Source organism: Rhinolophus sinicus, chromosome X, assembly GCF_036562045.2.
Source record: "Rhinolophus sinicus isolate RSC01 chromosome X, ASM3656204v1, whole genome shotgun sequence".
In the NCBI taxonomy this organism is placed as follows: domain Eukaryota; kingdom Metazoa; phylum Chordata; class Mammalia; order Chiroptera; family Rhinolophidae; genus Rhinolophus; species Rhinolophus sinicus.
Genome location: NC_133768.1, coordinates 19,208,877 through 19,221,435, shown reverse-complemented (window position 1 = coordinate 19,221,435; position 12,559 = coordinate 19,208,877). Strand labels below are relative to the sequence as shown.

The 12,559-nt window shown below is 39.6% G+C and overlaps 1 protein-coding gene across 4 annotated transcripts in view; it reads right to left on the bottom strand.

Moving 5' to 3' along the window:
• POLA1 (DNA polymerase alpha 1, catalytic subunit) overlaps positions 1 to 12,559 on the bottom strand; it is a 313,058-nt gene that overhangs the window by 267,188 nt on the left and 33,311 nt on the right. For all 4 annotated transcript variants that reach the window (XM_074324218.1, XM_074324217.1, XM_019757051.2 and 1 more), the window contains exons 2-4: positions 10,178 to 10,302; positions 5,939 to 6,035; positions 4,780 to 4,860 (exon numbers count right to left, since the gene is read on the bottom strand). In XM_074324218.1, the coding sequence (XP_074180319.1) occupies positions 4,780 to 4,860; positions 5,939 to 6,035; positions 10,178 to 10,302 (303 nt within the window). The remainder of the gene's footprint in view (positions 1 to 4,779; positions 4,861 to 5,938; positions 6,036 to 10,177; positions 10,303 to 12,559) is intronic.

The following is a 12,559-nucleotide window of genomic DNA, read 5'->3' as shown; positions in this document are numbered from 1 at the left end:
TGCTTCACAGATATTGCATTTTTTACAAACTAAAGACAAGACCCTCCACCAGCAAAAAGATTACGACTCGCTTTGTGATACTTTATTTCGGTGGTCTGACACAGAACCCACAATACCTCTGAGATACGCCTGTATACAGATAAACAGCTACTAAGTTTTATGAAAAGATGCCTAACTTCATGTGTAAAAGAAATGCAAATTAAAACCACACCAAGACGTTATTTTTCATGTATTAGAGTGGCAAATATTGAGAAGCTTGACAACACTGTTGGCGACACCACGGGGTCTAAACAGACACTCATTGTTCATGGGACTGTAAAATGGGACGACGCCTATTGAGAAGAATTTGGCAATATCTCATAAAATTTCACATGCATTTACTTTCTGACCCAGCAATCCCTTTTCTAGGAATTTTCCTTGGGGAAAACACCATTTGCAATTATTCAATGCGGTATTATTTGTCATAGCAAATTACTAAGAATCTGTCTATTCAAGGAAACAATTTGAATACACCATGATGCATCCATACAATGGAATACTATGTAGCTATGTAGAAATAAATAAATAAATAAATAAGAAAGATCTCTGTGTGCTAATATGGAACGATTTTCAAAATATCTTAAGTGAAAAAACACAAAGTACTAAAGTATCTATAGAAAATATATTTTGTATAAGAAAGAAAAGGAAATAAAATATATAGACACACAATTCCACTCCTGGGTATATACCCAAAAGAACTAAAAACAGGTGTTCAAACAAAAACTTGCACATGAATGCTCATAGCAGCATTATTCACAATAACCAAAAATTAGAAACAACCCAAATTCCATCAACTAATAAATGGATGAATGAAATGTGGTGTATGCATGCACTGGAATATTATTCAGCCATAATAAGGAATACAGTACTAATACACACTACAACATGAATGAACCTTGAAAACATTATGATAAATGAAAGAAGCCAGATACAAATGGCCACTTGTTGTATCATTTCATTTATATGAAATATTCAAAATAGGCAAACCCATAGAGATAAAAAGCAGATTAATAGTTGCCAGAGGCTGGTGAAAGAGAGACTGGGGAATGCCTGCGTAATGGTTTCCATCTGGGCTGATAAAAAATGTTCCAAAACTAGATAACGGTCATGGCTGCAAACATCATTAATGTATTAAATGTCACTAATGATAAATTTTATGTTGTGTGCATTTTATCACAATAAAAAAGGCATTTTTCATGTGCCTAAAACTGTGAAAAGGTTTGTAGGACATGTGTGAAAACTCTAAGACAAGAGAACTTATTTTTTTATTGAGATCATTTGGCTTCAGAAAAAGAAATATGAATAAATGGTCAAAATGTTTAGTATACGAAATATAGGTCCTAATCATAGAGTAGCAAAAGAGAAGGTCAATACTGGTTTAAATAGCAAGGAAGGCTTCAATCACACCATTGAAGATGAGCAGGATTTAGACAGGAGGACAAAAAGAAACAGAAAGACTAGCAGTCAACATTTGAGGTGGAATTCTTTCACAATTTTAGTGCTTGTTTTATTTGTTTTCCCACTGTTTTTCTTTCATTGGGACTCAGCTGATATTCTTCTGTCTCTATTTGAAAACTACACGCCAGGAATTGGATCCACACCATGAAGAGTTGACCTTAACTTCTAGGCAAAACTCTACAATTTTTTACATCTTTAAAGCAGATTGAAGAATTCCATTTCCCTTCCTAAGAGCTTGGGACCTTGTTGGGCTCTTCCTTACACACACTGAAACAGTGAGGCCTTACAGGTGAATGGTGACAAAGCATCGAAGAAAGATTTCTAAGACTAAGCTCTCCTTCAGAATGTCAAGTCATTCTCTTTGCTGATGTTTTACTGGGAAGAGGTTAAGAGGATTATGGAAACAAAGAGATGGCTCATTTATACAACTTCCTTTGCCCTGCTACTGTGATTGGCACTGAGATGACCAGGACATGGTACTTCCCTCAAGAACCTCCCTGTCCAGTCCAACCTCCTAATTTACAGCTGACAAAACTGATGTCCATATATACAGTGGAATATTACTCAGTCATAAGATGAAATACTGCCATTTGCAACAACATGGATGGATCTTGAGGACATCATGCTAAGTGAAATAAGTCAGATGGAAAAAGTCAAAAACCGTATGATTTCATTCATATATGAGTTATAAAACTGAAAGCAACAAACGAACAAGATAAACAAGCGAACAAAAACTCATAGACATAGACAACAGTATGGTGGTTACCAGAGGGTAAGGGAGGGGTGGGGTGAGGTAGAAATGGATAAAGGGGGTCAAATATATGGTGACAGAAAGAGATATGACTCTGAATCTGCTCAACACACACTGTAATATAGATGATGTATTATAGAATTGTACACATGAAACCTATGTAATTTTATGAACCAATGTGACCCCAATAAATTTAGGGAAAAAAACAAAGCGGTAGTGGCATCTTCCCCTGAATTTCATTCTACCAGCCTTTGCAAGTGGTTCCGTGAAGCACCTAATTGTTTGTATCAAATCCCTTCACTACCCGAACTCTATAGAGCAACACATCTTCTTGTGACCAATCCCTGCCTGATACTGTATTAGTGTAGAACTGAAGATGTAAAATAGGAGGATAAGTGAGGGAAGAGTATGTGCTTATGCTCCAGAGGGGAGGGAGGTGTGCAAATAAACTGGGATATGAAAGCAAAAATAGCACAAACAAGAAAATGTAAGAGAATGGAAAAACATATCATTCAAATATTAAGTAACGGTGAACAATTTCTGAGGCCAGTATTTGTATAGTTATTTTTTAAAATGTGCGTGCTGGTTTATGTGGATCATATTATCACACAGTGTAAAACATAAAAGCTAATAAAATATACTGAGCATCAAACACAAAACAAAACAAAACACTAATGTCCAGAGAGGTGATGGGACTCATTCAAGGTGCTACAGACAATTAACAACAGAGAACTCTAACACAGGCCTCCTAAGTTCAGTGAGACGAAAAAGCACGTGGGCTCATTTCATTCTCTTCTTCAGGCAGGGGAAGGGATGGTGCTATTGTACACTAAATAAAACTCAAGACACATAAAAACTAAAGTACACTTTGTGCCTTAAAAAATAGCTCTGAAAGACATTATTGGGCTACCTGGGGAAATCTAAATACACACACTATGTTAGATAATATCACGAGAAGGGTATTGTAGCCAAGCAGACAAGTGTCCTTGTTCTTAGGAGGTCACTGCTGAAGCACGTGGAGGTGAAGTGTCATGGTGTCTACAACTTACTTTTGGTAAATTCACCAAAACTAAAGTCTCTGGATGTGGCTGCGAACAGGGAAACAGGAGAAAGTAAACAAATGTTGTAAAGTGTTAATCTACAAATTAGGGTCCAGACTTTCTGAAAAGTGCAAGATAGCACAGAATTTAGGCTTTGTGGCCACATGTGTCTCTCTTGCACTGTTTTCTTCTTTACATCTTTCTTTTATAAAAAATGTAAAAACCATTCTTAGGTCAAAGGCTACATTAGTAACTGGCATGATTTCCTTTTGGGGTCATGAAAATGGGAAACTGTGGTGATGGCTGCACAACTCTGCGACTATACTAAATGCCACTGAAACATATGTACACTTTACATAGGTGAAGTGTATGGCATTTGAATTATATATATCTCAATTGAGCTGTTTAAAAATAAACTGGCTGTGAGTGGACCATACTTTGCTGATCCACGATCTAACACTTGGTGGTAATAATTAACTAAACAAACAAATAAAAACAAATGCTGAAGAGAATTTCCCCTTCTCATTTGACAGGAACTACTCATAAATCAGGCTTGTTTACTCAAAAAATGTTTGCCAATAATTGTGTAGCTAAGAAAATGTGACACACATCCATTCATTATCATTTTAAATTTCAATTAAACAAAGCAAGTTGATTACTCTAAGTTCTAAACCTTGTTGTAGTACTGTACTATTCTCAAAGAGCTAAAATTCTAACTACAGTACTTCAGTAGGAATTAAAAGACATCACTTATTGTCGCAGCCCTCAAAATCAGTAAGTTTACAATGACCACATGAGGGGCAGCCAGATAGCTCAGTTGGTTAGAGCGAGAGCTCTCAACAACTGGGTTGCCAGTTCAATTCCCACATGGGCCAGTGAGCTGCGCCCTCCACAACCAGATTGAAGACAACGAGCTGCCATTGAGCTTCCAGAGGGGTGGCCAGATGGCTCAGTCGTTTATAGCGCGAGCTCTCAACAACAAGGTTGCTGGTTCAATTCCCGCATGGGATGGTGGGCTGCGCCCCCTGCAACTAAAGATTGAAAACGGTGACTGGACTTAGAGCAGAGCTGCGCCCTCCACAACGAGATTGAAGAACAATGACTTGGAGCTGATGGGCCCTGGAGAAACACACTGTTCCCCAATATTCCCCAAAATTTTTTAAAAAAGAGAGAAAGGCAACATACTTTAAAAAATAAATAAATAAAATAAAATGACCACACAACTGAAAATTCCAAAATAAGTAAAAGACAAAATTCTTTGGACAACAGAGACGTGAAATTTCATTTCCTGGTGATATTTTTGCATTTTACATTTAATTTTCCACATAATTATGCTCCTCTCAATAACAGAACATTTTCTACACCTTAAAACAACTGTGGTAGGTCCTTTTCCCTTAGAGGAAACAGTATCAAAGTACTAAGTCATCTCAAATTTTACACAATTCTTTAAATCTCAAAATGGCACTGTCTTAAAAAACAAAATGTAGGTACCTTTCTCATGGGACTCAAGGGCATCATCTGCAAGGTCATCATCAAAAATCTCTCGGCCATCCTCCACATAACCAATACCATCTGCAGGAACAAAATTTAATACTGAGATCAAGTTTCTAAAAGTGGCCCATAATATTTCAGCCATTAACAAACAAACAAAAACCTTCATACCCACTCAGGCATTCTCCTGGCCTGTGTCCTTTTTAAGTGCAGCAGAATCCTGTTTAAACAAGTGTCAGACAAAACACAGCATCCACACAGGTTTCTGAGTCAAAACCAAAGGATATACGACACAGGCATCCCTCGTCTTACTCCACTTCCCTTTATTGTGCTTCACAGATGTTGGGTTTTTTACAACTTAAAGGCAACACCCTTCACCAGCAAAGACTGCAACTCACTTTATTGTGATACTTGCTTTATTGCAGTGGTCTGGAACCGAACCTGCAACCTCACTGATGGACACGTATGCCTGTACCAACCGACGTCAGCGAGGGAAATGACGTGGCCCACAGAATCAAAGTTTGCCACAGTAGGATACTTTACAGTAGGCTTACTCCACCAAAAGAATAAAACATACAAGAATCCAATGACAAGCCCAGAAAAGCACCTCAGTCTACAGGGAAAACTGGCCATATAGCCGAATCCAACTATAGACATAGAAACATAAATACAGTCACAGGCACAGTCTACAGCTCCTCCCTGAGGTCAGCATTCACATGCCCCAGAAGTCACACCGCAGCAGCAGGAACCACGAGCTATCCATGAGGGGCGTAGGAACGTCAGGACTCCCCTTCGTGTGGTGCTTTCCACTGCCCAAGGTACTCCTCACAGCCATTCTGTGAGGCAGGCAGTTTTCTTATCCCCACAGACGTGGGGATTCCACCCAACTGTGTGGCTCCACCCAATGTCTACACAGCCATTTCCTGGAGGATTTATACTATATCCTTAGGTGTGTGCCTGGATTCTCCAAAATGCCCCAAAGAAACTATCTATTGTGCTGCTTCCACGCCCTCAAATACTGTATTTGAGGAAAATCCAAGCCAAATGTATGATCTTAACAGAGCCTTACATCTGCCCCTGCAAAGCAGCAACTCCACCACATGAGAATGGAGGAGATGCATCTGAGACAGTGCCTGGCGTGCAATTTCTTCCCACGTACCGTCATCCACGATCCAGTCATCATCCTGGCGGGCCTGAACCAGCCTCGAATACTGTTCTTCATCGACCTCTTCATACACACTTGTGAAATCCTCAACCTGCCATCATACAAGTTTGAGAAAGCTTCAAATGGAGTGAAAGTGTTAAATAGCTCTGATGAAAAAAATTGTCAAAATTGAAACTGGAATGGCAGCCTGAAGAAGTAGCTGCAACCAAATCATGAGTTCTGACACTCAACACCACTACACGGTTTTCCTTAAATAGACATCAATTAGCTGAGTATTCCTTTTAGGTGGGTGTTAACATAAGATATTAAATGATTCCATTAGCATAATACACTTGTCACACCATCAATTACTCATCTACTTCATAAAAAACAAACTGAATTATAGCCAATTCTTCATTAGCTGCTTTGGGGATTATTCACTTATAATTTCTAGACCGGTTTCTCCTGTCTGTAAGGCATGCCACCTCCCTCTCCACTAGCTCATGTTGCCCTGTGAACAGATGGTAATTTTAGTAACTGTTCAACCAACCAAATATAATTCAAAAGGAAATACCTCCCCTCTTCATCCGTTAGCAAAACATATTCTATATTCTGCAGGTACACTACAAACGGCTTTTGAGTGATCTCTGTTTGAATTATCACTGATCCCCCACCATTCTCAGGTGTGGATACTGCAGAGACAAAGGCTGAGCTACTGGAAGCAACTGACGTGTCCATCAACAGACAAATGGATAAAGATGTTATCTATACACACAATGGAATAGTACTGAGCCATAAAAAAGAATGTAGCCTTGCCATTTTCAACAACATGGATAAACCTTGAGGGCATTATGTTAAGTGAAATAAGTCAGACAGAGAAAGACAAATACCATATGATTTCACTTAGATGTGGAATCTAAAAAACAAAACCAGACTCATAGGTACAGAGAACAGACTGATAGTTGCGGGGGCAGGGGGGGTGGTGAAGTGAATCAACAGATACAGACTTCCAGATATAAAATAAATAAGTCATGGGAATGTAGTACACAGCGTGGGGAATATAAACCATAATATTCTATCAACTTTGCATGCTGACAAACGGTAACTAGACTTATTATGGTGATCATTGTGTAAAGTATACAAAGTCAAATCGCTATACTGAACCTGAAACTTAATCTAATACTGTATGTCAATTATACTTCAATTGGAAAAAACAAAGGGCGGCCGGGTGGCTCAGTTGGTTAGAACGTGAGTTCTTAACAACAAAGTTGCCAGTTCAGTTCCCGCATGGGATGGTGGGCTGCGCCCCCTGCAACTAAAGATTGAAAGCAGCGAATGGACTTGGAGCTGAGCTGCGCCCTCCACCAACTAGATGGAAGGACAGCGACTTGGAGCTGATGGGCCCTGGAGAAACACACTGTTCCCCAATATTCCCCAATAAAGTTTATTAAAAAATCAACGAAAACAAACAAACAAAAAACACTGAGCTACTTGGAGAGCAAGTCCAGAGAGTGGCAAGTCTTCCAATCACACAAGCTGTCCAACTGCTAGAGGGCCAGAACACCACGAATTACTGGCATAAATAGAGCAGACCACCTCAACACAGTGGAAGCAATAAATGGAACACATACACACCACTGCTACAGCTGCCGTGGTGACAGGCCATCGACTTCCCAGATGAGAATTTGGTGGGCTGGTGAGCAAGAACTCAGATACCTCGTTACAAATTTCCCCCTTCTCTTGAGAGCTCTGCCTTTTCCAGTGGGGCTCGAGAAAATGACTAGCTCCACCTGGGAAGCTAGCACCCTAGGAAAACACACTTGAACAAGGAGCTTTGAGAGCCCAAGGGGCAGAGCTGACTGGATTTCTGCCACACCTACAAGGCTTATAATTACAGGACTAGGCTTAGTTTTCACCTCCTGTTTATTCTACAGAGATCACTAGCAAATATTGATTTGGCCTTCCACCATTTGATAACAGAAACTACCTACCCTACCAAATTAAGTTTTTGACAACCCAAACACAAACTAGTCCAATTAACATTACTGTACTGACCAATTGGGGGAAGCAACTGGCAAGATAATTTTTGTTGGTTGAAGTCTATGAGGCATACTTTGTTTCTTCTTATTTAAGCAACTCACTTATACACTATCAAAAAGTTACCACAAAACTATTTTACAATATCCTTTTGAGTAACAAGTCATTTTGACTTTATCGCTGAAAACATTGCAACTGCTCAGCATGAAATCTTAGAGCCATGCAATTAACATCAGTGATTAAAAGGAAGTCACTCACGTTGCATCAACATCTGAAATACCCCCAAAGAACTCCTTTAGAGAAGTACACACGTTAAAAATGCTTTACTCCTGCTTTACTGCAATCCTTTCAGCCGCCCTTATGATCTGGCTGACTCACTTAACTTGAATGAATGGTGCTAAAGGACAAAAATCCTCTTCTACTTGTTTAATTGCCCAATACAGTACAGGCCATGGTTAAACACACATATTCTGAAGCCTGGGTTCAAATCAAGACTCCGCCACTGTGAGCTCAGATAGGTTAGCTGCGAAATACTGTTCATCACAGTATCTAACTTTATATGACTATTGGAAGGATTAAATAAATGAACATATTTGTAAAAGCACTTAGAACAATGTTAGCAAAGTAAATAAATATATTAGTTGTTATAATTTTCTAGTGTTAATTAATCACTTTATGGCCCTGCAGCAGTTAAGATACTCAGAGAACGCGTTGAAGGTGAAGCCAGATAAGTTGTGCAGACAGTAGCAGCCACTCTGTTTTTACCTGTGGGCCACGGACACTGAATAGAGGAAACAGCCAAACGGGCATAACATTCGACCTTACACCAGGGCGCCGCAGAAGGAAGGCCCAAGTTCCCACCACCACTCACTCCCCTTGCAAATGAAATTAGGAAAAACAATTCTTTCCAAGGAGAAGTAGTGCTTCACTAGACTGCTCAGTACCTTAAGAGTAAAGTAAAAGCAGCTCTGATGTCCTCCAACAAAGTCACGGAACTAACCAAATACAGTGTGCTTAATAAGGAAAAAAATATATGCAAGGTGGGATCCAACATATGGTGAATGTTTAAATAAAAAAATGTATTACAGTAAAAGACACATTGCCATTAATACCCCTCAAATATACTCCCCCTCGCTTTGAACACACTTATCCCATCGTTCTTGCCACTTTCTAAAGCAGTTCTGGAAGTCCTCTTTCGTGAGTGTCCTCAGTTGTGCTGTAGCGGCTGCCTCGGTGTCCTGAATCAATTCAAAACATTTACTTTTCATGGCCATTTTGATTTGGGGGAAGAGCCAGAAGTCACTCAGTGCCAGAACCAGTGAAAAAGGTGGATGAGGGCACGTCATAATGTTTTTATTTGACAGAAATTGCCATATACCAGAAGCAATGTGTGACACGGAGTGTTGTCATGATGGAGGATGATTTACGGCACATTTTAAAACACACCTTCTCTCAACCGTAGCTCACACCCGACTGACTGCACTGAATAAGCTGAAACTTGTCACACTCTGTTACTAAGGTTCAACATGCCACTTCCCGTATTGAAGATCCCTGCCTTTCCGTTAGATGGCACTCAGCAGCAGCATTCACTGTATTTTGTGATCACAACGGAAAGACGTGTCACACATGGCTTCTGGTACGGCAATTTGTGTCAAATAAAAACATTACGGTGTGTCCTCATCCACCTTATTCACCGGATCTGGTAATGTGCAACTTCTGGCTCTTCCCGAAAGTCAAAGTGACCATGAAAAGAAAACGTTTTGGATCAATTTGGGACATCGAGGCAGCCACGACAGCACAACTAGACACTCACAAAAGAGGACTTCCAGAACTGCTTCAGAAAGTGGCAAGAACAATGGGATAAGTGTGTTTGAAGCGAGGGGGCATATTTTGAGGGGGATTAATGGCAATGTGTTTTTTACTGTAATAAATTTTAATTTAAACATTCACCGTAGTTTTTGATCACACCTCATGTAGCTGCTTTCATTTCAGAATTGTAAAGGCATCTGTAAAGTGCCTCACAGGAACTTTAGGGGTCAAGCAGTCTCTCCATAATCTGTCAATCTACCTCATACCCTTGCTTGTTCAATATTAAGAAATTACTATTGTAACAAGCTTTAAATATATGCATATTTCAAATCAGTGACATAGATGACACAAGACTACCTAAACGCTATGAAATAGATGAAGCACAGCAGAAAAAAAATGGTTACTTACTTCATATTTATACTTCTCACCAGCTTTAGCCTTTTTCAATCTTTCCAGAGCTTCCTGGCGTCCTTTCTTTGATTTCTTTTCTCGCCGGGATCGAGAGACTACAAAGCTTCCTGAATCTGACACAGCTGGAAAAAAAAGCCAAATTTATATAAGGTGTTATGAAATTGTCAGCCATTTTCCCTCAAAAACAGAGGAACTCTTTTCTTCCTCCAAAAAGAGGAAAATACCAAATTCAACTAACTGATATCTCCTAGAGACACTAGAGAAGGGAGATCAGCCATTAGTCCATAACCTTTCCATTAGGAATGAGGGGCTTTAAGTAGTTATAAAAGGACAATTCATTTTGCATTTTATTAATCAACACTTGAAAGGTTTTAAGGAGCACCTGCTCTTTGCAAAGTACTAGGTGCTCTGAGAGACTCAAAGATCAGAAAGATATGCTGCCAATACTCAGAGAACTTAAAATCTAAAATGGAAGTAGCAACTAACTCACTCTAAAACAGTCTTTAGAAGTAATGCATGCCCCAACAGAGGTTCAGATAAAGTATCTAGAACTTCAAAGGAGGTATAAATTGGGGTATTGGGAGAATTTAACAAAGATGGTTCTGAGGAGATTCTTGATTCCTTCACTGATTTCCAGGCCTTGCTCAGTTGGTTATGACATTAAAGGATGCTAGCAAAAAATTAAAAAGGTTAAACCGTGTTTTGTCAAAAATTACTGAAATACCAGAGGGCCTCGGTGTTCATTCATTTAACTTTTGAATTATTCATGCTTTGGTCATTATAAACTGACCACTTCACCCACATACCAAAAAGATTTCATCCACAGAATTAAGACTTTCATATACCAGCTGATGAATAACCAAGTCAAGTGAGACAGGGCTGCCTGCCAGCCATGAGTTTAGGCTCAACATGATTGCCTTCTATGTCTGTAAAATTGAGTATTTTATTGTATTTGGTGATAATTATTTTATAAAGTGGAGTAGGCACAGTAAAAGAAAAGTATTTATAAAAGGCATCCTAAAAGCTCCCAGCCACTGGAAAATTCACAACAACATTAAGCTGTTTGACTAAGTGTTTCACTGAAATAGAAGATGCAATTCAAAGAACATGTACCAGATGCTGGCAGTCACTATTGAAAACTGTATCTTAAAATTAGAGGCCGTATTTCTTCAAGCTTCCTGGAAATGGAATCTTTCTTTATAACATCTCAGTCTATTGTTTGACTTTCACGTGACTTTTAAATCCATTTTCAGAAAGGCATTAAGTAAAAATTAAGGAATGTAGGTACTTGGTGATGACAGCCACAAAATCTTGGGTGTCACTCAAATGTTTTCCAAAAATCATGAGCAGGCCTACATGAAGAGGTTTTGGAGATAACTGAACATGACCACTGTGAGTGAAATGTTGGTCTCAGTGTCTTCCCTTTAAGGTTCCTTTAGATTATCCCAACAAAATCTATAGGTCTTCAAATAGACTTACTCCATAGGAAATCATGTGCCACGCTACAGTGACAAAGACACTTTACTTGACTTTAAGCCCCTGTCCTCGAGTGACTTTAAGCCCCTGGCCTCGAGGGGCTTAAAGTCAAGTAAAGCAAAGCACCTGAGGCTCCCACCATCATATAAACAGGGTGCCATATAAAAGGTCAAAACATGATACTGAGGAAATGTAGAAAAGAGAGCTGTTAATTTTGCCTGGGAAATCAGGGAAGGCTTCACAGGAAAGGTTTCCAACACAAACCCAGGAAGAGGAGTAGAATTTCAGCATACACGGTAAAAAGTGGCACAAGCAGAAGAAAAGGTATGAGCCAGATTACAAAATGACAAAAAGGCAAGGAGTATTCAGAAACTGAGAGAAAGTCAATGTGGAAGGTAAGATATGATGAGACTGTAGAATGAGTGGGAGAATGAGGTTAGGGAGAAGAGCACAAGCCAGCTCTGCCACTTACTGGGTGACAATGAGAATACCAGTTAACCTCTTTGAGCTGCAGTGGCCAGCTGTCTTCTTGTTTTAAGCTGTCCAGCATCTGAACTTGTTTGTGAAATTTCCCCCTTATAAGTCTGATGGGACACAAAGCCCAAGTTCTATTACAGAAGCTGAAAAGGGAAACATTGTTTCCCAGACACCCTCACAGCTAGGGCATGGGCATATAAAATAGGCTCTACGGCTAGTCTGCTCAGACTTGAAGTTGGAAGCTACTGTCACAAGGAAAGGGGCGGGCTAAGGGAAAATTCTAGAAGTGGCAACAGCTGCAAGAGGATTAAGTACCTGGGGCAACAGTGCCAGCAATGTTAACTACAGCTATAACCTCATGCTACGTTAACAAGCTATAACCTCAAGTACTTGGCTGTGGTTGGCAATGACCTCTTCACTGAACCA